The sequence below is a fragment of the Lichenostomus cassidix genome, chromosome 1Aa, assembly GCF_008360975.1.
Source record: "Lichenostomus cassidix isolate B80296 chromosome 1Aa, HeHo_3.0, whole genome shotgun sequence".
In the NCBI taxonomy this organism is placed as follows: Eukaryota; Metazoa; Chordata; class Aves; order Passeriformes; family Meliphagidae; genus Lichenostomus; species Lichenostomus cassidix.
This window is the reverse complement of record NC_139480.1, coordinates 9,147,025-9,170,117: the sequence shown is the minus strand read 5'-3', so window position 1 is coordinate 9,170,117 and position 23,093 is coordinate 9,147,025. Positions and strand designations below refer to the sequence as shown.

The 23,093-nt window shown below is 37.6% G+C and overlaps 1 protein-coding gene across 10 annotated transcripts in view; it reads right to left on the bottom strand.

Moving 5' to 3' along the window:
• Positions 1-23,093, bottom strand: part of PCLO (piccolo presynaptic cytomatrix protein) — a 320,809-nt gene that overhangs the window by 151,477 nt on the left and 146,239 nt on the right. For all 10 annotated transcript variants that reach the window (XM_085083444.1, XM_085083453.1, XM_085083378.1 and 7 more), the window contains 2 exons: positions 17,650-22,708; positions 15,265-17,276 (listed from right to left, as the gene is read on the bottom strand). In XM_085083444.1, the coding sequence (XP_084939570.1) occupies positions 15,265-17,276; positions 17,650-22,708 (7,071 nt within the window). The remainder of the gene's footprint in view (positions 1-15,264; positions 17,277-17,649; positions 22,709-23,093) is intronic.

Sequence of the window (23,093 nt, the reverse complement as noted above, 5' to 3'; positions counted from 1 at the left end):
TTACAGATAAGAAATGACAGTATTTATGTGTTGAAAGCAAAACTGTTGGGTGCAAGTGTGATTTGTCAGAGATGTGCTCCCAAGACTGAAAAAGGCAGAAGTGATTAATGGTTTTTAGCTGGTGAGGATGTCAGAAGAAACTGGTTTTGGAGACACAGATCTCCAACACAACAAAAGTTTAAGAAAACAGTATTACACAAAACAAGAACAAGTGAATGTTGTGGAATATCAGGATAAACAAGACAAGAATACTTATTAGTAAATATTTAGATGGAAAACAAGAAAACATGGTTTAGCATGAAAATGGTTCTTCTAAACTTTCATTGCAGAATGCTACCACTGAGAACTTTAGCTAGGTCTGTAAAATTCAGGAGGGGAAGCACTCCTTTCTCTCCAAGGTAAGAACCACTGTGGAAAGAGGTCTTGACTTTTCAAAAACAACAAGTCAAAGGATGGAAAGACAAAAAGCACAAACTTTAAACAGTTGAATTCTGAAAGTCACCATCCAGTACCAGGCCATAATGGTATGCTTAATAGGACTATAGAGATGAAGAATGCCTGCTTGAAACACTAACTATCTGAGTGTTAGTGTCTGATGTAGAAAAATTGTTTTGGTCATTAGTTCACCTATATTAAATCAATGGGTGTAGAGATTTTGTTTCAGTTTGTCTCATTTCAAGTCATATCTGATTTTCTGGGCATCCTAAAATTATTAGCCTTAGTACCATTTAGATCTAAATGAGAAACTTAACACAATTATTTCTATTTCATAATCCACAAATTTGGAATAATTTTGGTATTAATTTCTCATTATTTAAAATATAATTATTGTATATTGTTTAAGCAAAGTAGCATCTCTTAGCAGAAGTATTTTGATCCTGCAAAAAAGTTAATGTTTAAAGGGTCTCAGCTTTGTTAGCCATGTATTTATTTACCTCTGAGCTAAGGCTGACAAAAAGTTACTGTTTAGCATCAATCATGCACTGATTTTAGAGCTTCGGACAGACTAGGATAGTGAACATCAAGTCATCTTCCATGATGAACACTGCTGTTATATAATTTCTAAGTCATCAAGTCAGGTACCTAAATGGTTTTACTTCATTTTCAGATGACAGTATTTATGTTCACAGATCTTTGATAAGACTATAAACAAAAGAGCCTTTCTATAAACATTACAGAACTCATAATACTTAGAGCACCAGCTGCTTGTATTTCATCAGGAAGTACGAAATAATTTAATTTTTAGATCTCTCTTCTGAAGGCACAGCAATCATTCTAGTAGCTTGCTGTACTTATAGCAGCCAGGAGCCAGGCTGCTGAATAGAGATGAAGATTATCTCCAATAGAGAGTCACTGATGGCATTTACTCAGAATACATTATCTGTGAGTTCTGTGTGTCAGTGTGCAATTCCTTTCTGTGCTGTTTGAACATCATTTTACACATACACACTAAGTATAGAATTCATGATGAAACACTTTATCTGCTCTGCTCTCTTTCTGGAAAATATTAAATTACTTTGTATCAGTTGAGCACCACATTTTTTTACTGAAAATATAATACTTAGTCAATGTCATGGAGGAAAGGCTGAATTAGATGGATTTTGATCTGAAATTGTGTTGCAGATTCAATCCTCATGAAACTAATTTCCAATTGTTGAACTGCATGTGAATAAAGCAAAACACTTGAAAACCTTCAGCTTGGTCTAAGTCTATTCATTCTTTCTGTGTGACCACTTCAGGAGAAACTATAAAGCACAGATTTCAATGTGCTCATTCTCAGTTGGCCACTAAATTTCCAAACTATGTCTAAACATTGAATATTCTGAACTGCTGGAAATGTATTTCTAACACACTTCTTTTAAAATGCTTTGAAGTTTAATACTAAATGATTAATAATCCTATACTTTCAGCAGAAAACTTGCAACTGGTGACAAAGACTTTCAGAAATAAGGATCAGAAATATACAGCAATATTTGAAAGCATTTACATGTTTCTCCCCATTACATAATTACTAGATGTTTAGGACAATGAAGTTAAAACATACTTTATTTCATATTTCTACTCTTTGTGAGCAGGACACCTTTCTTGCTTCACCTTATTTCTTAATTTATTAATAATTCTAATGTCTGTGTAATATAACATATCAACATAGTTAAGATACACATCAAAATTACTAGAGACTGATAAAAACAGAATCTCAACTTTGATGCAAAAATGAGACTTCCAGAGTCTCAGGTATTCTAATAATATCTCCAGTTCAATGCACACATTTCTATATATTGAACTCCTTCTGGGCTTTGAAGCAAATGGAGCTGATTATCACCGTCTGTCACTTTCCCCCATCCCACCATTTACTTTATTGACTGTATTGTCAATACTTCCAGAAAAAGTCAGACAGTTGAAAATCGTTCTCCATTAATAAAAGCATTCTTTTATTTTTATTCTTTTTTTTTATATTTTTAAAATATTTTTGTAGAGGAAGAAACAACCTGTGATTGTCTGGTTTTGTTTTTCATGCAGTATTGTTTTGATTGGTTTTCATTTTTTTCTTTTAAATGAGGTAGGTAGATAGATAGATAGATAGATAGATAGATAGATAGATAGATGATAGACAGTATTCCTGTTCCCCACATGCTGTCAATTTAGGGGTTCCATTTTTATATTAGAATTGAGAAATTTTATTTTAAAGAAATTGCAAAAAAGCCTGCTCATATTTGAAATAGTGGAATAATCAATTCAAAGAAGAAAATAATCTGATTTCCTCAAGTCATGATCCACAGCTGACTGATTTAACAGAGTGTATCAATAACTTCAGAGAATTTTATATTATCAGATTAATGATTTGACAACACAACCACAAGCCTCTGTGGTTTCAAAAGTCAGTGGAAATAGATCTGAATGTGATAGTAGATTCATCATAACAGATCACAAAGTGTTCAGCAGCAATGTGGTAATTTTGTTTTTAAATCTTCCCAAATAGAGCAAAATTTTACAACACTAAGATTGTAAAAGTCATGTTCTAAGAAATTCCAAAATAAAAATGCATTAATGAGTGCTAACTGGAATTTGGGATGCTGATGTAGCTTACAAGTGTTTCGGCAGTGCTCCATCACTTATCCTTCAGTTGTAGCTTCTTATTATATTTGTATAAAACATGGAAATACTTTTATATAATATTTTTTAAAGAAGTCTTTCAGAGAGATGTTTTACAGAATACTATCACTGGATTTTGGGGAACTTTACTTTCAAGTCTAGCTACCCATAACGTAAGTGAAAGACATTGTCTAATCTATGAGTTAAAAATCTAGAGTATATTCATAAGACTTCCTCTATAATGACGACAGACATTGAGATACTAGTACCTCAGAATTTGTGTATCATCTATGGAATACATGCACACAAGCAAATAGTAGTTTTTATTACAAAAGGATCATTTCTTAAAACTTATGTGTGTTAAAAAATATCTAGAAAAAAATGGAGGAGATTCTAGCAGAAAAAAACAAAACAAAACAAAAAAAACAACCCAAAAACCAAAAAAACAAAATAAAAAAAATCAAAAAACAAAAAAACCCCAACCCAAACCTAGCAATTTCCCAAATAACTCTAACCTAATTACAGGTCTTGAGAGCTTAATGGGAGTCATAGACTAGAGTTTCCTGAACTGAACTGTGTATTTCTTTACAAAGCTGAGAAGAAAGTGCTTGAGGAAATGTGATTTGCTTCTGAAGTGAAGCAGCACAGCAGTTCCAGTGTGTTTGCACTCAAATTAATGAGAACACCAATGCTAACCAGCAGAGCAGGACTCAGATGGGAGGGTTTCCCATACTCTTCCCACCCTGTTTTATATCCACACAAAAAGCTAAAAATGTCCTTTAGAGAGCCCAGTGTAGGCCTAGTAAGTTGTTCAGGGCTTGAGGGGGAGATTGTCTGTTCAAAGAAGAGAGGTTAAGGGAACTGAGCTTGGAAAAATCACCTATTTTTTGTCTTCAACTCTCAAAGGAAGCAGCACTGAAAAGACAGTCAGACTCTTCTAAGGGATGCACAAGGAAGGACAAAAGGCACAAGTTGCACAAGGCAAGTGAAGCACTCTTTGACATGAGAACAGTGAATTCTCAGAACAGAATGCACAGACAGACAGCAAAATCTCCATCCTTGGAGATTTTCAAAATTCAGCTTGGCAAGTCCTCTAGACATCTGATCTAACTTAGAAATTAGCCCAGCTTTTAGGTCAAGATGGAACTGCATGACCTCCACAGCACCTTTCCAACCTGAATTTTGGTGATCTGTGATGATTGAGGAGTTCTGGTAGGCACTGTTTTCAAAACATAATACAGGCACCAACCTCTTCATGGATATAGTGCCAAGACACTGAGGAAGGACTGAAAGAGTAGGGACTACAGCATTTATTTTAATTAAATAAAAGCTTTGATGTTCCATAACTGCACAGTCCCTGAGATAAAGAAATACTACTAGTCATGTGTGCAAAATACCCTCCAGAAAAGCCATTTGCTATTTTACACATGTATATGTATGTGTGTGTGTGTGTATACATATGGCAAAAATGCTACTTCATTGTCAAAACTTCTTGTTTTCTTTGGTGAGATTTTGGGCCAAATGATGAAGAAACAGGAGGAAAAGAATCAAAATGTGTTCCTCTGCCTGGGTTATCATTCCTCAGACAAGCCATGCTCAAACAGGCTATAAGAACATAAGAACACAAAGCAGCCTATACTACCACTATTACAAGAATCATTTTTACTGTCTAAAGTATCTGGAGGCATTACTATAAAATTCTCTATACTATAGTGTGCCTCATCAAATGGGCAGAGGAGAAATTCACTGATTCTATTCCATTCTTTCTAGAAGGCCACGATATTTCTGTTGTTGGTTATAACTTCAGAATCACAAAAGTAGCATCAACATGATGCAAGTGATTAACCCAAACAGTAAAATTTCTGAAAAAAGGATAGTTATTGCTTCTAACATCAGCTCAGACAGGGAACACAATTTTATTTCACCTTTGCCCTCTTACATCATATATATACAGAAAAAACACAACTATGAAAGAGGTTACAGAAAATGTAATCCAGAAAGTAATGAAGTAAATATTACTTCAAAACTATCTTATGACTTCCTGAGTCTTATGTCAGTGTGTTTTAGTAATCTTAAATAGCAGTTGAAAATAAATGCTCAGTTCTAAATTAATCTTCCCTACACTAAACCTAAATTTGAGGTGGGTTACACTAATTCTGATTCACTCGATCCACCACCCTTCCTGACTATCTTTTCACCTCTGGCAACTGCTGACAGTCTAAAAAAAGGTGTTATCAGATTTAGAGATATCAAACCTGCTAAACCTCTCATCCTCCCCACACACTAAAGAAATCCTCAGCATACAATCCTCCTTCAGACCTTCCTCCCTACTAGTTACTAAATTTCTTACCCTGCCTTCACTCTTAGTTAATGGCTGGCCCATTTAGTCTGCTTGGCCATAATGCCCCAAGGAAAAGTCTGGCCAGGCAGTGTAAGAGCACCAGCACAACTGATGCTTGAGCTGGATTTAGAATCAGCAAACAGCTTGCAAAGTGAGTAAGGTGAGATAATCAAAGCTGTATTTTGATAGGAACCTCTTAGATTGGATGAGAGAGAGAGAGAGTGTCAGAGAAAGACCAGCTGGGAAGCAGAAGTAGGGTTTAGCAAGGAGATTAGAGGGAAGATATGGACAGATGGAGAATGTGAACAGAAATTGAACTGAGACCCGAATTCATGATGTACAAAATGCAAGAAGTTCTGAAGAAGAGCCAAAAGGCAGCCTTCCTCTGCAGTCTCACACCAAGGGAGAAATTTCCGGCTCTGCATCAAGATTTCACAGAGATGTCAAAACCAGAACTTGTGATAGACCCACCCCTGTATTTGGAGTTTCTAAAGAGTTGACTCAGGAAGTGCAGCACTGACCAAACTGGCTACAGTGAATTCCTCTCTCCTATCTTCATTCTAAATGCAGGGACTGCAAACACCTACCAAGCCATTATGGATTCAGCTCCCTGGGCTGAACATTGCAGCATGTAAATCACTCTTTTGAATTTACCAGTGTTCAGCTCCTTCTTGGTAAGAAAATTGGGAAGTATTTGGAGAAATTGAATGGAGAAGACAAGCACAAAAGAAAAACTCACTCTGTTCAAGTGAGATTTGAGAACTGTTGGCAGGATAGCTTCTGAAAGTCTGAATTGGTGTCAGCAGAGCCAAACTTGTCCTGTAAGAATGAAGTTTGTGGGCACTATGAGGCCCATCTGTCAGCAGCCATTCATCTTAAAAGCATGCTGGAGAGAGCAGAAAATAGTGGAAAGACTTTTTTACCATGATGTTTCAGTGAATTAAATGAAAGTTATTTTAAATTAATCGATTTTTATTATTTTTCTTCAATCAAGCTTGAGCACCTATAAAACAATTTATATACCTAACTTTAACTGAATCATAACTTTCGCTGTGCAGAATTGATGAAATGAAACTAGTACATGATTAGGAAATTCACTGATTTGAGGGGAAAAAAACAGGAAATAAGAACAAAGAAGACTCAGAAGATAGGCTTTTTGAGTGACCATGGGACCAAAAGCATTCTCAGTCATCTAGAAACTTATTTCAGAAAGAAAGTCATTTGAGAAATGAGGTGGATTAATCATATTGTAAAGTAAAATCATAAAATCAATGGATTGACTGCTGTTCCCTTGGAATACTTCTGCCTGCAGATGATAACAGGAGTACACAGTGAACAGATGAGGTGGGAGTTTTCATCACCAATAGCTAATATCTAACACGTAATTTCCAATCCTGCATACCTTAGGTAGGCAGACTATGTTTTTGTGTCAGTCAAGGAAGACAAGAGACTTCCAGGTTTCTGAAGAGAAATGGAGAGAGGAGAGTAAAATAGGGAGTAAATGCCTTTTCAGCTAAGGGATAGAAGGAGCCAGACAGGTGACATTTAGGCTATTTGAGTATGGATTTATTAACTCTGTCTCAACTGCCTATCTTTTAAATGAAGACTGCATCACTGCAGTCACTCATGTTATAGAAAGGGCCCTATATATCTGAGTGGTTTGTTTACTCAGCAGATTGTGGCAAATGCTGTATCGATACAAATTAAAAGCAAAGATGTGCATTAAACTGTGTTAGAAGAGCCATGAATATTAATTATTAATATATTAATTTTAGAATTCAATTTTTAGATAACATAATGCTATTACTCATAGTGCTCAAGATATTCTTGGCTTGGAAAGGAAATCAGTCATGTAGGCTATGGTATTTTGTTATTTTTTGTTATGTTATTTCCACTATTCAGACGTAACACAGTTTCACGAAAATATATCAATTCTAAGACATCTGTGCTATTGAAGTTATAAAGTTCATATCTACTAAATATCTCAGGCCACAGATTGAGATAATCCATCCTGTGCTGCCACTGGATGTGAATAGTGGGTAATATTTGTCCTATTTAAAAAAAACTTTAACACAGTGAAAGACTCTTATCTTGTTCAGCTTTGGTCTTCTTCCTAGAAAAATACAGGCAGATCCTTCTGACTTCTAACCAAAGTTGTCTAAATCTTTTATTATTTCTCCTTTGATCAACTTTGAAACATCTCATCCTCTAACTCTTCAGTGGTGTTGAACTAAACTGCCTGTAGTATCAAAGCTGAAGTCTCATCAGCCACTGAGAAGGGTAGAACTGAAACACATATCTCACACAGGCACAAGTTGCCAGTATTCCCCAAAAACAACACTACCTTTCATGCAAGCGCTTGATATTTTTAAGTCATATTAAGTCTGAATTTTGCTACTACAGTGGAACATTTTCACTACTGCTATTGCTTAATCAGCAATATTCCTGGGTTTTTTGTTTTGTTTTTTCTTTTTTATCTTCTGTACCTGTAGTGCCTGTATCATTATTGAAATTTTGGAACATTGCTCTGAATTGCAATTCTGCTTTCCAAAGTAATTGTGCTTCCTAAATTGATCTAAAAATGTTATCTGAGTCATTTCTCCATGCATCTAAATTGCAATTGAATTATTAAAGAGTTAAGCCTAGGACAAGACCTTCTTTGAACTACTTGAAACTGCTTTCCAGTTTGACAGTGACCATTTTGACCTAAGATATTCACTTCCAGCTGGAAGATGGAAAGAAAACTTCCATTTAAAACCCACCATTGATTAGCAATGGTGTTAGCTTAGCAATAATATTGTGTTGGAGTGAGAATGTAAAGAAGTTCAGTAGAAGGGACTATTTTTCCTAATAATATTCCTAATTTCATAATAAAATTTGATCTTGTATCAATAATAAGTGAAATAATATTTCCATCTTTAAAAATTATTTTTTAATATCAAATCACTCTCAGGAAAGCAATGCCTGATTAGAAGGATTTTGAGGATCAAAACCAAAGTAAAGTAAATTCTAACACTGGCAAGCCTTATTAATTTAAAAACAAACAAAACAAACAAACAAACAAACAGTTAGATGCTATTAGCCCACATTGCATTTTAAAACACTGATAGCACAAGAGAATCTGGTCTAGCCAGTATTTCTAAAGATAAGAATCAATCCTTCAGAGCTCTGGTATACAATTTATGAAACTAATAATGTTGTGATGAGTATTGCAAACACACACATATCTAGGTCAAAGATAACTGGGCTACCTTCATGTCATCCTTTCATTATTTTTACTTTTGGGGGTGATTATATGGGATATATCTAGCTCTGCAAATATTTTTCAGATTTTTCCTGAGGGAATAATTTGAAATTTTTAGAAACTCACATGTTAAAAATAAATTAGGGATAAGTATAACCCTGGAATAAGTATGCCGGTGCATCAGAATTTAATGGAGATAGAGTCTTTAAATTCTAAGGAATTTATTGCATAGAATAATTATCTAAATACTGGCATACCCTGAACTTTTTCTAAAAACAAACAATCAATAAATAAAAAGCAGAAAATTTTAAATGTACTGATGTGGGTTAAAGGAGCTTAGAGGCCTCATACACAGAGGAAGCACAAACATTTTGACTTTGGACAATGAATAGGTATAAAAGCCATCTTTCTGGATATTTGAATATTTTGTTGTATTTAATTTTATCTGATAATAATTTTTGGGTGTACTGTGGTTCTAGGATGTGTTTTTGCTGGCAGTCTTCATATAGGTCACATGAGCTGTCATAGGGTTTGACCAGTCTTGGATCACTAGCAAGAAACATTAATCACATCTGGCTCGTCAAAACAATATTTTACAACTTTAAAGTATTTTAATAAAATGATGGGGAAAGGTGTTGGAAGTAAAGCTTACATTTTATTATGAGACGGGTATTTTGAGGGGAACAAACTGATTTGCTCTAGTTAGTGCACATTGCTACAGTTTGCAGGGAGGCTTCAAATTAGCCTTCTTCAGGAGAAAACTCAGTAGGAAGCTCTGTCCTAAATGTATCTCAAACAGGCTCAAATCCCAGCAGGGAAAACCAGTCCAAACCAATGACTGGCTCCTTTTGCACAACAACACAGTACACTTGCAGATAATTTTCATCAGCTAATTAGATCTATTGTTCAGCTTTTACTGCACCAAACAACTTGCTAGTAAAGCACAGAGAGCACTTTCTTTCTAACAAAGACTTTATAGACATTGTTCTTCTGCTCGTTTTCGAGAACATACATTTATTTTCTCAGCATAGTTTTCAGAGCTCAAGCCAAAGATGCTCATAAAACTGTAGACAGAAAAAAAAATGCAGGAAGCCAGAATTATCAGCAGAAAATGTGAAAGAAATTCTCTTTTGATCTCAGTCAGACAATTACACTAGTAGAACTTTTACCCTCCTATTCACATTAACTACAGTAATCTGTGGCCTGAGAAGGGATGAAGATCTGAAGCAAAGCAGAGCTAAAGTAGGCCAAAATTTGCCCATGGGTATGACCCCTCTGTCTTTCTTCTGCACCTTGTTTCCACTGTATAAATTTATATACTGTATTAATTACTTTAAAACAAGGATCGTGATATTTACCTCTTTCCAATCCAAACACTCCAAATATTCCTCAAATGGATAACCACTACAACCAAGCCAACCAGAAATGAATGTAAAGATATTATTGTACCTCTATTTGTCTTTATGGAAGATAAAAGACTGAGGGATGGGATTCGTGGCTAGGGATGGTTTCCTTAATGTCTATATAAGAACTGGCTTAAGAGGAAGATGGATAAGCTGACAGCAAGTGAAAAAAGGCCCAAGTGACATAAAACCAAGTCTCTTTGTCAACTTTGCCATAAATCTCATGCTTTATAAAAGATTGTTAAGGAAAAAGAGTTAACACTATAATAATTTTCTATTATGCATGAGTGTCCCTTTGTTGAACAGAGAAGGTGTGAAACCAACTGGTATAAAAGTATCAGGCAGAAAAGACTGACCCAGTTAAATGTGCTTTAGAAAAAAATGTTTGTATATGTTGCCCAAATGTGGAAGGTTTTAATTCTACTGGGAACAACTACTTTGTTTTCCATTTTCAGTGCTCAGATATAAAGCATGTCTGACACTTCAAAAGTCAGTGGTGGATGCCTCATCCCTGGAAACGTTCAAGGCCAGGTGGGATGGGGAACGGAGCAACCTGGTGCAGTGAAAGATGTCCCTTCCTGTGGCAGGGGAGGTTGGAACTAGATGAACTTTCAAATCCCTTCCAACTCAAATTATTCTATGATTTTGTGAAATCATAAAGTATCAAGCTTCTAGTTTTAAAGTTAAAAACTTCAGAATACCGTAGAAGATCAGAAACACAATAATTTGTGTTCACAAAGCCATCTAAAAGAAATTCCACTCTGAAAATCAGTACCATTCTGCTCCTAATATAGCAATAGAAGAAATCTTGCATTTCTTATCTAAATAAAGACACATTTTGGCGGTATTTTGCTTGAAATAATTACCTTTCTTTTTTACTGCATTATGAAGATTTGATTTAATTTTGTCTTACAAGTATGGTAAATCACATCAGATAAAAATGTCAAGAAAAGTTTCTCTTAATAAACATATTGATAGCATTTACTCGAAGTGTTAAAGCTTAAATGTACAGTTTCTACCCTAAAGCTGACAGGCTGTTGACAGATGTGTCTTTGCATTAGTTTCACGAATACAAACACTTCTGCTGAGTCTATGCACTGCTTAGCTGGAGATGTTTTATGAGTGTGACAGGTCATGTGCAAGATCTTCTGCAATTTGCCTCGGTTTAGCTGAACAGGCATTTTGCATCCAAAGGCAGAATGAAGATAACTTCCATCTTTGATTACACATATGCAATGTGTACAAGTGCCAAAGATGACTGTGACTGGCATGTGACTTGATTCTGTGGCGCACTGGTGTAAAGCTATTTCTTTATTACACTAGACAGGTACTCACAATTTTTTCATTGCTGCTGGATGGATGAATTTCAGTCTTCACTTCCAGACTCTACTGACAGCTCCTGGTGCTCTCATGGAAACCACTCCTATAGCTATTCACACCATGGAATCCTACCATGCTGGACTACTGGACAGTCTAATAAAATCAGTGCTGGGGAGCTCATTGCCACAGGGAGCTCAAGAGACACAAAACTGAGAAAACAGCAAAACTTGGTATCTTTGCAAAATGTCAATTCCAGTGGGTGGCTTTCACAATGTTTTTTTGTGCTGACAGGCTGCAATTCCTAATTTTTTCTTGGCACAGCTATACTTGATTACTAATATGTATCACAGAAATATACACATCAGAACTACAAAAGGGAACATAGTGGCAAGCAATACTTTTTCTTTGGATGAATAGGAAATCACCATCTATGTTCATTCAAGTGTTCACATAGAGACAATGACTGTGACAGACAAGCAAGTGAAAATGCAATATAAACACATAACTTGTTATCTGAAAATTAAATGTGCCATCACTGAAAGCAATGTTATCTGCATTCTTTTAATTTTGTGATTAGCTACCAGGTTACTTTTCAGCCTTTCACTTATACTAGATTAGATAAAACATGCAATAATTTCCTTTACAAGGTGCATTAAAGAAGAAAATTATATTTAAAGCAACAGTTCTAAGACATAGGGAGAAAATTTAATCATTTTAGTCATAGTCTTCATAATTTCTTTCCCTGAAAAGTTGTAAAGAAACCATTTTCCATTGGAAGAAATGCATGAATTATGAAAGGGCACTGTCTGATGGGCAAGGTATCGTTTCATTATAAATCTTAGAAAGCAGTCAATTTTATTCTTACTCTTTTAGTCGCACTGATTGTGTAAGGATCAACTTTTCTTCTCAACTGTCATGAAAAAGCTGTGAATAATATACATGAAGACATGTACACCCTTTTCACCTGCAATGTTTATGAATGCAGACAAAGACATAACCCTGATTCAAGAACTATTAAAAAAGTGATGGGATATTCATCCATGCAAAAAATATTCATATACGTATTCCATTGCCCTAAGGTAGTGAAAGATCAATCTTTCATTTCATTTTATTATTTTATGTTCAGCTCTAGTAAATTCTCTTTTCCAGAGTGAGCTGTTTTGCAAGTTTTTCAGTAATGAACTTCACTGTTTTAAATGACTTAACTGACCCCTTCTACCTTTCTATAATGAGGAAATTAGGAACTCTCAGTCAGGAAGCACAAAAGTGTAAACAGAGAATTAAAAAAGACTTTAGCTGTTGTGGGCACTGTACATACACAGAATGAATAAAAAAAACAGTGTCAGTGACAAAAATATTTTAAAGTTAAGGGAGCATCTTGCTTTCACACTTAGAAGGATAAACCAAAAGTGATCCCATATATAAACTTAGGTGTAACAACACCATGTGGCTCTAACAGCAAAGACTACAGTTGAAAAAATGTCAACAAGGTTTACACTTTGCCAACAATGACACGGAGTGTTTGCTTTCAAAGAACTTTTGAATGTGATAAAATGCACAAAAGAAGAAATCACTGTCCAGTCTTTCCTGTGCTTCAAGAGGATACAGTCCTAAACCTGCAGTATAAACAAACGGGCATGCGGGAGGGAATATGTAAGTCTTGTGGAAACTAGATAGTTTAGATCTTGTACTGTAAAACTCTTCTTCATAACATATCTGGACTGAATAATTGAGAACAGAAACTGATGTATAAACTGCAAAATCAATTTATGCCCTGTTTCCAGATTCTGATGAGGTCAGTTGATTACATCTTGCAAGAATCACTGTGAATATTTTCTTTTTTTTTGGCCATGTGTCTTTTCCTCCTTTAAAATTCATGTACCTGATCCCAGCATAAGCTAACTGAACCTCAGACACATAATTAACAAAACTCTGTCAGAGAGTATAATTAGCTCAGTGCTTAGCATAACATCAAAGCTGAAGTCAGGCTTGATGGTCATGGCAGGTTTACAGAGCAGCTTACTCACCTTCTATTCACCTCCTATTCACCTCCTATTCACTTTCTATTCACCTCCTATTCACCTTGGCTCATGGCCAAGTTAGTGTAGTCCACTTTATATACATAGAAGTTTTTAATTTCCTTGTGCTTGTCTACTTGCACCCCACCTTCCATAAAAATGTCCCCCTCATTTATTTGGACTTTGAGACATGGGCTATTTGCTGCCTGATGGCTGCATGCTAGTGAAAACCATGTAGCTCATTGCTGTTTGGGTTCAAGCCAAAACCGTAAAGAGCATATTGGTAAAAAAAGAAACAATGGTGTACAAGGTCTTTGTTTTCAAGTCTCGTTAAAGAATAATGTATGTGTTTAAACTGTACTGTAAAGGCCTTTAAACAATGAGCTCTTTGTAGAATTTATCATCCATCATAGAAAGATACAATTTATATCAAATATATATGTGTATCTGTGAAATAAATGAACTGAATAATTTTTCTCTATAATTTTACTATACTTTTACAATTACGTTATATTTTACTATATTATGCCTACTCTCCACTATTAAATAGAACCCAACACTTTCTTACAATCCATGAGCAATATTCTTCAAGATGCTGTTCCTAATCCTCTACATGAAACTTTAGAGCTTGTGCTAGTTTCCCCCACTGTGCTTATCCTGCATTAGCAAATGATGTTTATGTGGAGTGCCAGTGCCATAACTACAGCTTTCCCTTCAAACTTCCAAGTACTGTTTTCCAAGCAGTAGCAGCATGGGAAGCATTTAATATCTGCAGAAGTATGTGAAGCTGCAGGAACTACTTACAGTGGTAACCTTGGAGGGTGTAATCAGATAATTCTGCATTTGAAAGCCACCACAAATTATCAAACAGAGAGAACAAACCCTCTTTATCCTATCCAGTCTGTACTAATCACTCATGTTCCCAGACAACTGAGCATAAAAGATAAATATTGCTGAAGAACTTGAATGGCAACTCTTTCAGAGTTCTGACAAGTAAGATTCTGACCCATCAACTGACAGAACAGAATGGTCACAGATAAAAGGACAGCCAAGAACATATTATAGGAGTATTTTTTTGGCCAAGACTTATTCCTCTTATTCACAAATAACAATCTGATTCCCAAATACGAAACCTTACTTCTCAAGGAAAAGAAATACTGCAGATGAAAACTTTGATCCTAATGATGTCAGCCTTCTCTGACCCCTATATGAAACAATGCTCAAAACTTGAAAACTTCCTGATAATTCTCCTTACCCAAAACAAACAAATTAAAAAAGGATTTGTGATATGAGACCTTTTGGTCTGAGAAAGATAAAAGATGTACACACTGGGACACAAGATTATCCACAGAATCACAAATGGCCAAGAAACCTCATGAGGGTCAAAAAGGACAGCTAAGGTAATTATAAACCTGGTGTTATCTGCCTCTCAGAAGGCACGTATAGTAATTTCAAGGTAAATGCACTACAGACTGTGCCACAAGAGCTGGGTGTTGTATGATTAGAAAGGAAATGCTTTCAGTTTTCTGAATAACTGTCAGTAACCCCTATATTGGCAATGAGTTGCCGTATAAAACACAAAGTGCCATCCAAATTCTGAAAATGGAATTTTGTTATTTCCTGAATATTAGTGAGACTGTAATATGGACTTCTCTATTTCCAGGCAAATCAGTGAAGGAAATAACCATTGCTTTAGACAGCAGATATTCCTCTGGACTTTTCAGCAAGGTGTGCAAAAAGACTACATACACAAGTATTGGAAATGAGTGTGTCTATCCTCATGCTGTATTGATAGTTGTAGAATTGCATATTAAAAAAAAAAAAAAGTAAGCAAATACTTCTTACCATAAAACCCTCAGTGTATTGAAATTGAGCTCTGGAACTGTCTTCTGCTGTGGGACTCAGGGGCTTAGGATCAGACATAGAGCGTTGCATCATCTTTGCTGCCTTTGGGCTTGATGGAGGAACCTTGGCCATGTCAGCATGCAGCATCTTCTGAGAGCTGATGTCATCAGTCATGGGTTTTTCATAAGGTACAAATGCTGACTCTATAACTTTGCTTGGTGAAACGGGTGAAATGGGTGAATAGAGAACTTTGGGAGATTTGGGAGGGGAAGGGACTACCTGTAATGTGGAGTCTGGACGGAGGTGGGATGAGTATCCTATCTCTAATGGTGTTGGACGTTTTTTGTCTTTCTGAGGAGATGAAGCTGACAGATACTGGGGACTTTGAGTGTCTGACTCTGTCTCTGTCTGACATCCCAGACTTTCTCCTTTATATGTCTTTTCTGGAGCTGAAATGTGCTTTATGATTTCAACCTTAGCATCCCATCGGGCCCTGATTGAAGGTGTTCTTATTGTTCCTACAGGTTCTGTTTGTACCGAAATCTCTGCCACTGTCTGAACTGCAATGCTAGATACTTTGGAGAATGGTTTAGCTTTGTCTGCCTCAGTGGTGCTCTCACTGTATTTCCCTACACGAGGCTTCCTTCTGGACCTGCTGGAAAGATCCCATTCATCTTGATCTTCATCATCCGTCTGAACACTTGTATCGACACCCTTCTTAGATCTCCGTCTCCTGTTGGTGTAACCTCTTTCTGCTCCATCTTCATCATCAGTTTGCACTCCACTGTCCACTATTTTTTTGAAGCACCGGGGCTCTTCTTCCAGGGTCCCCTCAAACTCCTCATATGGACCACGTAATTTTGGCATAGAACTTCTCTTTTTCAATTGCTTCTCCTCTCTAACATCAATATCCTTAAGAGACATTTCTGAAACTGAGCTTAGGATACCAGACCTGGGTAGGTACTGGGTGATGCCATCAGACTGAACTGTATACCACGCTTGGCTTTGTGGAATTTCAATACCCAGCACTCCTGAAGCTGTAGTGGTTGTGTCATCAGTAGGCCAAAACTGGCCATTTTCTGTAGTTGCATACTGTCCTTCCAGAAGTGTTTGATCTGTGGTAGTTTGCGGCGAGCCAGTTCCTGAAGGATCATAACCATACTGATATATTTGACGAAGTTTTTGCTCCTCTAACTGTTGGTGGAGCTGTTGTTGAAGTTGTTGGAATTGTTCAAGCTGCAACTGCTGCTGGGCTAATGTCTCTTGTCTCATCATAAACTGAGCTTGTCGTTCCTCCTCCTGCTGAAATAAGAGATGATGTTTCATGGATTGCAACTCCTCAAGCTTTTTTTGCACCATAAACTTTTCTTGTTCCCTAAATCTTTGAATTTCCTGACGTTCCCATTCCAGTTCTTCTGCAAAGCGCTGCTGCTTAATTTTCTCAAGCTCAAGAAGTTCCCGCTCCAAATCAAGCTGTTGCTGTTTGCCTTCTTCAGGGGCAATGAGAAGGGCAACCTCATCATCAATTACATCTGTATAAACTTCGGATGCTGTAGTTAATGCAGGTATCAAGCTGGTTGGCTCAGTGGTAATAGTTTCCATAGTATGAGGTGGTAATCCTGTCTCCATACCAATCGCAGTAATTGCACTATCTTTTTCAGCTGCCACAGTTGTCAAGAAACTGTATGATCTTGGGAGTGGTTGAGTCTGTTGCAAAGTTGATAAAGAGGGCACTGAGTCAATTGTTTGGAGAGTTGGTAAATCTCTGACACTTGTACTGAAAATAGAACCTGGCTGTGTGGTGATGGCAAATGTGGATGGGATTGGAGTCGCTACTGAAGAATAAACAACACCATTGGATGATCTTAAAACACTTCCAACGCCAAACTGGGAACCCACAGATGACACCATTCTTGCTTGGGAATACTGTGGTGTACTGAGCCCGAGGCCAGAAATCTGCCGAGTCTCTGCATATGGACCTGTAGTCTTGCTTGAGTAATCCATAACCTCACCTGAAATTACAGGGCAAAGTTACAGTCCAGTCCCACAAAAGAATGCTGCTTTGTGGATTCTGCAAGTCATCCCATCTTGATGAAATAAATGGGAAGGGGAAACTGCATGCAAATCTTCAGGTTAATGATCTACTTTAGATGTGAAGGAAACAGCATTTCTGAACATGCAGGCACATGCAGGCACCTCTGTGCAAACACATACGTAAAATGAAGAAATGAAAAACACGTGTAATCCGGAATAATTTGTCACACTGTCCAAAAGAAAACAAAACAACAGAAGGAGGGGAAAAACAATAAAAAAATTATCCTGAAATGAGGTGAGGAACATCAAAATTATATTTCAAAGAAAGATCTGCTGCTGTGTCATACTGACCTGTAGTTACTCTTCCAGAAGTAAGATCTACTGCTGTATCAGTTGCCCCAACTCGATAATCAAAGCTATTCTTGCTTTTGTATGCAAACAGTCCAGCTTCTGATAAATTTGTGTCTGACATAGATGGTTTCATACCTCCCATTCCTCGGTAGCCATATGACCCTGAACGATCATACTGATAATGATCATCTCTGTAGCCAAAGCGATCTTCAGGAAGTGTAGTAGAAGGCTGCTGTGCTGTACAACTCCTACCAAATGGCAATTTATAAACCATATCACAGCAGACAGCTCTTCTCCCTGCAGTCAGATCTACAGGCTTTTCATCATCTTCTATTACAGTTGTTATGATACCTGAAGTAGTGTCATCCATTGTTACTACTGTTCTGTGGGATTTTGTAGTGCTAAGGTCAACTGCTCCACTCTCCGCTGGCTCCTGAGAAGTGGAGAGATCAGTCCAACCATTTGTAACACCAACAGGTGGTACAGTAACAGGCTTTGTAGTAGCCCATGTCACTGCCTGTGTTGAAGTACCGAGGGATAAATTTATTGGCACTTCATCTCTACCTACAGAGAAGGCCTGGCTGCCTGTTGGTCTGTATGGAGGCTCAAAATGTTTTGCTGTTGTTAGCTGAAGCGGTGTTGTCATTGCATGTCCCAGGTCCACAAGGCTGTCTGTGCTGGTGGTGTAGCTCACAGTGGCAGTGCAGGTCATTACAGTCACTGTCTCAGTGACTACAGGCAGAGGAGGCTCGGCAACACATGCAGTGCTAAGATTTATTATGGATGGCTGGACAGTACTTACTGGCCGTCCACCTGTGTCACTTGTCGGCATTTGCCTTCTTACATCCATGGAAACAGCAGAGAGATCCATACAGCTGTCTCTCATTCCAACATCCATCTTAGTTAAAGTGCGAAGATCTATGACATCGCCCAAAGGATGGAATCTTCCATTCTCTCTATACCTGGGTTGATCTACAATATGTAGTGGCTCTGGAGGTATAGTAATAGCAACACTACCTAAACCATAACCAGGCCCTGGACCCTTAACCACAGACACTGTGGTCTTGGTTATGTCAGTTGTTACTATTTCTGATTTTGAAGTGGGTATTTTTTCAAAAGTTGATTGTGTTGTCACAGGAATAGCTTGCAATGCACCTGAAATATACATACTCTGACCTGCCATACTTTGAATATCCATAGGTTTCATGGATGAAGTAAAAACTGGTTGCATAGGTAGGGGAATCTGTTCTTTAGAAGGTTCTTCTAAAGGCCAGCTGGTAACAGCCTGACTAGTTATAGCTTCTGTGGGAGTTCCAGGCTCAGATGGCAATGTGATGACAACATAAGTTTCCTGTGAGGGTTTTGCCAGCCTTGGTGAAGATTTATTAGAGTGTGGAGACAAAGGGGAAGTGGGAGATGGTATTTTATATTCAGCTGTGGAGACCAAATTCAGAGTCATACTGGAAGTCAATGACAAACTTACTGGTTTGGGCTGTGTTTCTGCTGGTTTATGAACAGTTATTGGGAGTGGAGGAACTGCTGGTTTAGGAGCGATTGGAGGTTTAGTTACTTCAGGGGGCCTGTGACTGAAAACAAGCCCTGCTGGAATGGAGGATGGTTTGGGTGGTACAGGAGGTGGTGTTGGGGTGTATGTTTTTGTGACAGGTACCACATGAGTCTTTAATACAGTTGTGGACTCTAGTGTTGGAACAGTTGTGACTGGAGGTACCACTGTGGGAGCTGCTGCTGCTGGAGTTATAATCTGTGACTTCTTTTTGGGATAAATGGCTGGCTTGGGTAAAATAGGTGGAGGTGGTAATGGTGGTGGAGGAGGTGGTGGAGGAGGAGGAGGTGGGGGTGGAGAAGGATGTGCAGTAGAATCCAAAGAAGAGCTTCTAAAAAGAGAGAATACTTTGGCTGATACAGGAGGAGCTGAGGAAGGCACAGAGACCATGCTGGTCTTACTAACAACACTGTGAGTGAGTACAGAAGGTGTTTCTGATGCAGGCTCTGTAACTGGTACTGATGTTATATATGTAGGTGGTTGCTCAGATGCAACATCAGTCAAATCAATCCTTGTCATATCAACACCCAATTCTTTGTGTGGCTCTTCAGGATGAATTTTGACACTGACAGCCTCTACTGTACTTTTAATTTTTCTAGCTGCTTCCTTCTCTGCTTTGGAGATATCAACTGTAATGGTATCAGCTGCATATTCCTTGGCTTTTGTAACTGTAGTTGCCACTGCTACAGGTACAGTTTCAGGCAAACAAACTGCAGTTTGCTGCACACTCTCCATATCTGGTTCTATAGATGTTTTTTCAGTGGCTCTGGCAATAGATTTGCAAGGCATGCTCACTTCAGAGTACTCTGATGCAGATGCTAAGGGAACCTGTGTTACTACCCTGACACCTTCAGAATCTGCTGGTTTACTTACACCCTCTGCTGGACTTACAAAACCTGTGGTTGTGCTATCTAGAGGTGAGGAACTATCCGCGGTAGAAACTGAAGATGTAGATGATGTTAAGGAAGCTGTATCAGAAGGTAAAACTGATGCAGCACCTTCCGATGTCTCAGAGTATGTTAGTATTGATGTTTCATGAGAAATTATTTCTTGAATTTCTCTGGCATAATCTGTTAAGTATTCATCTTCAATTTCCTCTGCTGTAAAATGCTGCGTTATTTTAACATCTGGAATAGAAAGTGTTGTGCTACTGACAGGTGATACATCTGAGATTGCTGAAGTAGTGCTTGATGTTAAAGATGTACTATCCACTATTTCTCCACTACCAGATACCTTTGTATCAGATGTTGGAATGAAATCTGAAGTTGGTTGTGTTGGACTAGACCCAGGGGTTAACTGCATTTTCTGTCTTTTCATAAGCTCTTCATAAGCAGCTTCTGCATCTAACAAATGCTTTTCCTCAGAGGCAGAAGTGCTATCTAATACAACTATTTCATGACTTTCTGGGATAATGTAAGAACTAGAAACAATATCTTCTTGAGGCACAATAGTATCGAAAGTCTCAACACTATAGAAGTCTTTCTCAAGATCACTAATTTTCTGTGGTTCATCATAGACCTGTTCTGAAGCTCTTGCCTTTTTCTCTTTTCCTCTCTGTTGTATATATTCACTGCCCTCATCTTGTCTCATGACAATATTAGTATCAATAGTTCCATTGTATGTATCCTCTATTAAAGATTCATAAATATAATCCTCTATTAGCATTCCACCATATAAAGATTCTTTTTCAAATGCTTCATCTTTTTCATTTGAAATTTGAAATGATTTGGACTTATGCATCATCTCCTCATATACCTCTTCAGCACTTTTCAATGTCTTTTGACCACTCTCTTCTTTCGGGAGTCCAATTGGTTGTTCATCTGTTGGTGAGTATAGAGAGACAGCAGTAGGCAATTTGTAAACTTTTTGCACTTCTATTATTTTCTCTGGGCTGATTTCAAAACCTTCAGGTTCTGACTCAATACTGGGTGAATATTCAGAACAAGAAGATCTGTGCAGCTCTTCCATTTCTGCAGCCTGTCGTAATTCTTCCGTTGGAGATGCATCTTCAATGGGAGAAAGATTACTTGGTGGAGTCTTTGGACGTTCCCTTCTTCTCTGGGCTCTTAGCTCATCCTTGTCTTTTTTAGATTTTTTGCTAGAACTTTTTCTTTGTTGCTGTTCTAATTCACGTTGTTTCTCTTGTTCCTTTAGCAGTTCTTCTTCTTCCCGTAGTTCTTCTTCCTCTGAAGAATCTTCAATAGTGGGAAGAAGGGGACCATGTGTCCGATGCCTGGCTTTGCGCTGTTGTTTGCTCTCCCCTCCCAGTTTTTTGTGACTAGGACTGCTGTCACTGTCTTCGTCAAGTGATGACACTGAAGTAGGAGATGTACCTGGTGTGAAGCTAGAAGCATGCAAACTAGAAGATCCTTCCCCTCTAGATCTATCTTCTGGTGAATCTGTTAGACTCTCCATCTCTAGTTCAGGCTCTTCATCAAAATATAAAATACCTTTCTGTTGTTCGGATGCTTCAGAATATTTGTTTGTTATTGTACTATTTAATTCTATTGTTTTGAAACGTCGAAGGCCTCCCCCTCCAGATATTGCAAGTTCTTCACTGTCTTGACTTTTACTTTCCCTGTATTTTGGCTCTGGGCTTTCATCAAAAGTCTCATCATCATCATCATGCCATGAATGTCTTCTTCCTGCATCCTCATCATAGCCTGCACTACTCTTCCGTGCCATTCTTCTGTGTTTTCCAGCTGTACCTTTGGCTTTGCTTTTCACGTCTTCTTTCTTTTGGCTTTCAGCTGCACTGATCTCTTTAAGTTGATTTCTAATGAATTCATCATCTTCAGAACCTGAAGCATCTTCATCAGCACTCATCTCTATAATCTGTTTTCTAATGAAGTCTTCCTCGTCACCTGATCCCTGACTGTCGTCTCGTTTGTACTCATCACTGCTTGAAGAACCAACACTAGTTCTTCTTTTTCTCCTTGGGACAGGTGAGTTTTCACTCTCACTGCTGTCTTCCACAGAGTCATAGCGTTGTTGTCTTCTTGTTGATATGTCATCTCCTTCACGTTCTTCCTTGTAGTCTGCCTGGGAGGGAACACTTCCTTTGCCCTCTTCTACAATGGTTCCTTCACTTTCTTTGATAGCTTTTAAGTCCTCCTCATCTGAACTGTAAGATTCTGGAGTGACTGGCAAAGGCTTTGTTTTAAGTTGATCCTTTGTCTGTTCACCATATGTTTCAGAAAGCTCTTTGCTTTTTGCAGATTTTTCATCAGAAAGAGTACTTGCCTGAGCTTCTAAAATTGAGAGTACAGTACTTTCCAATTTAGCTAGATCTGAGGGGCTTGGTGGACTTTCTTGTGAAACAGGTTCTTTTTTATTAGATTCTTTGAGTAAATCTTTTTCATCAGTGGGGATATGACTTGGAATTTCACCAAGTGAACTTGATATCCCATCAGAAGAATACCCGGTGTCACTCAGACCTTGTGGACTTTTCTGTTGCTGAGAGCTTGATGTGTCTGATTTGTCATCCTCCTTTTCCTAAAAAAATAAATACATAATGCATGTGTATATATATATTTCTATATAAATTCTTAATGTCCCCTGGCAATTAAAAACATGATTTCTTATTCTAAAGGATGAGTTCATGTCTCAGATGAAGACTGAACACTAATTTTGCTATTCAAAGCTATTAGAATGAAAAGGTTCCTCGAATTTTGATTTTTTGCATTGAATCTAAGCTTTGCATTGCTGTCCACACTGGCAATTGATATTACTAGTTTCAAGATGATCTCAATATAAAATTCAATTGTTTTCAGAACACTTAGTAATGATAATCTGCCATTTGCTCACACATGCATGGGACAAGTTGCCTGGGGGTTTATTTATATGAAAATTTTATTTACTATGTTTCAAAGCAGTCTAC